This window comes from Mercenaria mercenaria, unplaced genomic scaffold (assembly GCF_021730395.1).
Source record: "Mercenaria mercenaria strain notata unplaced genomic scaffold, MADL_Memer_1 contig_2863, whole genome shotgun sequence".
NCBI lineage: Eukaryota > Metazoa > Mollusca > Bivalvia > Venerida > Veneridae > Mercenaria > Mercenaria mercenaria.
Genome location: NW_026460949.1, coordinates 1,873 through 5,204, shown reverse-complemented (window position 1 = coordinate 5,204; position 3,332 = coordinate 1,873). Strand labels below are relative to the sequence as shown.

The window sequence follows — 3,332 nt, the reverse complement described above, 5'->3', positions numbered from 1 at the left end:
GTTACTTTCTGCCGCAATTTTTCTATACGTTTGGCGTCCGTTAACGCTTACAATGTAGTGTGACTTACCCTAATCCTAGAGTTCCGCTTAAGCCGGTGCTAGGAGGCGTGAGAGGTGTTGCACATTTCATTACCTCTCATGAACAGACTCAATCAAACCGAGTCTGCTATTATTCTTCTTGGATGCATTCTTTGCTTCCAAAGGATCTGTTTACAGATTTTATTAACTATCACAACAGCAGTCTTTAAGTGCCGTGTGGCGGCTGTAAAACGTCTCCCCGTACTTGGATTCAGTGTTGTTATATTTTCTGGTCCTTTGGGATCATGGAGTCCATTCAACATATGTGTAATAGAGTTCCGCTTAAGCCGGTGCTAGGGGGCGTGAGAGGTGCTGCACATTTCATTACCTCTCATGAACAGACTCAATCAAACCGAGTCTGCTATTATTCTTCTTGGATGCATTCTTTGCTTCCAAAGGATCTTTTTACAGATTTTATTACACATTAATAATAAGATAAGATTCTTTTAAAAAATGTTAACTGTAAATTCAGGAGTTCGAAAAACTTTCCATTGCTCTTTCAAGATAATGAAAGTCAGTTAAGTGTTAATGTCATGACATCTACAGTCATCAAATTTAAGCAACCTGTGCCAACGAACAAGTGTATCACCACGTTTGCATAATCCCCAGTCAAGAGGGTTCGTTTCCTTTCCAGTCCATGTCTCTACTTTTATGGTAGTGCACTCTAAAACTATGAAACTTTGCAGTTGCCTCTGTAGTAGCTCGGGCCTGTATCTTTACTACCGATGTTCTTAAAGCACAGATTATATCAATATTTTTTATCAATGCTGATCAAAATTCTATCAAGCCATCAAACGTCTGTATATGAACCGCCCCCACCCCTCTCCTCCCCTTCTATGTAATAACATACAATGCATTCACACCCATTCCACCATGCAACAACAAGAAAATTTCTAGAAAACAGAAGTGCCAATGTGAACGGGTGGTTCCATTATCTAAATATACATTTGACTGTAACAGTAGATGTATGTTTTGACACCTAGAAACACGTCTTCCTATAACCATAGTTCCAGGAGAAGTGCCCGAATTTACGGCCAAACCTGTGTATATACCCTATGACCTGTTCCTTGGTGATAAGTTTACAGTAAGTATTCATGCAGGATTAGTTAAATTTTAAGTTTTTTATGACAAAATTCAAATAGCAATCTTCTCTTGTATCTGATAGGAAAACATAGTTTTTAGAACTACATTATTTGTTACTCTGAAGTTGTGAAAGTTGAATTGACATTTCAACTGCATTAGTTACAGACATACAGTTACAGTATCTATTATGATCAAATGGTGATTTAAACAAGGATAACTTACGACAGATAGGAGAAAACATTTTGTCAATATTGCCGTGTCGAAAATAAAGCATCATTCAAAGCCATCTGGTGTTCTACAAGGGTTGGAGGTAAATGCCCATTTATCGATATCTTCGATTGTTTTTTTATACATATCTGCATTATTCATTCTTTCGCAAATCTCACACATAGCTTTCTGAAATACTGATTCATAACTTCTAAATGATGTAAACTGTTGTTTCCTTCGGATAATATTTAGGTATGTTTCATTTTTAATTGATTTCAGATATAATCCAAGCTCTTTAGCGTTTTTAAAGTCATCTGTTGATATAAACGTTCCATGTGGGAGTATATGATTTATCTGTCCATGTTTTCCTCCTCGCGTTACCAACACTGTATCATAATCAAAGTTGTCAAAAACTTTTTCTGTAAAATAGTTATTGCAAAACGAGTTTTCAAAAGCTAAGAAAAATTTGTATCGATTTAATATTTCAAAACAATTGTCGTGCTTATATAAGATTCCACATGACCAACTAGTACCACATTCACCTAGAATATCAACGTCAATAAACTTTTTAAGCTGATTTACATACCTAAGCCTATTAGCTGGAGTATTACAATGAGACATTATCATAAGCGCTGTTCTGTTTTTACTTCGCATAAGTACAACCTCACTGCGACTTACCTTGCTTGATTTATTTGTTATTGCACCGTATGGTAAATGTATATCAGAAACACTTTCATCATATGTCATTGTCCAATTAAAATAATTTTTTGGAAGCGATCTATAACGTATTTGTTTATATCTGTATGGTGGTTCATGCTCATAAAATATCCATACTTGACCATTCGGTCGTCTAAAAGTCAATTTAAGCGGAAATCGATAACCACCTTGAAAAATAATTGCATCACTGTATCCTGCATCAGAAATGTTGGAGGACATTTTGCAGTTGCTGTAGTTACATCTCTTGAATCCACTGTTTAAAGCTTCAGGTCTGAGTTTCAAAAATATTGGTACATTATACCATGTGATTCTGAAGTATTTTAGATATGCTTCTCTCTGAGTGTTACTGCTTTTATTCATGTAAGAATTGTTTGATGTAGACATCTCCTAAAATTGTGTAATGAAACGATAAAGTGGTGCATACATTTGATAATTAATATTTTAGAAACCTAAACATCAAAATGCACAATTATGAAAATAAAAGCTCGATTGAAATATATCCAAAACGAAGTATCTTTACCTTCTTATGTAAACTAACCCATTTTCCTAAATACTGAATCAGCAAGTTATTTCCAACTGCTACCACAAGAGTTGACACAAAAAAAAGATATAATTTTAAATATTTGTTTCTCATGTTCATGTTAGTTACACAGAGACTTGACAAACATTATTGCCATTTTAGGAAACACGGTGCTATTCGTTCGCAAACAATTCAGAAAATAACATTTGTGTAGAAACATGATTTTTGCAAATCGAAAATAGTATCCAGTTACGCATGCGCATCGTGAAAAATAGATCGTGAATGTGAGATTATTTTAACGGTAGCAAAATTTTATCAGATGTAAAATTCTACAAATATACCACTTAACGCGCACGAATTAAATGTTTAGGTTTAAATTGGATGCTCATTTTGCAAACTCTTAAGAAATATTTTCTTTCTATTTCGCATAAATGTCCTGTTGTAATATAGTTGTTGGAATCGGGTTTACCTTATGCGCTGTCGAAGATGTACAATATTATGCTATAGTCAAACATTTTCCTGACACAAATTAGTATCACGGGAGACCAAAAACTTTCCATGTCGATTAATGCAACAGCTTACTATACGCCGAATGCAGAAAGTGATTATAGTAATAAAGTTGTAAAATACAAAATTTTGAGAATTTCGCGAATGTGCACACACACTTGCACGCGCACACGCACACAATTGCAAAACAACCATATATGTTCAAGTAGATACTCATAAA

At 34.6% G+C, this 3,332-nt stretch overlaps 1 protein-coding gene across 1 annotated transcript; it reads right to left on the bottom strand.

Annotated features, from left to right (window-relative positions):
• Nucleotides 1-1,149: 1,149 nt before the first annotated feature.
• Nucleotides 1,150-2,469, bottom strand: LOC128552507 (glycoprotein 3-alpha-L-fucosyltransferase A-like). Its single transcript, XM_053533556.1, has one exon. The coding sequence runs from the start codon at nt 2,467-2,469 to the stop codon at nt 1,435-1,437; it is 1,035 nt and encodes a 344-aa protein (XP_053389531.1). The 3' UTR covers nt 1,150-1,434.
• Nucleotides 2,470-3,332: the final 863 nt, after the last annotated feature.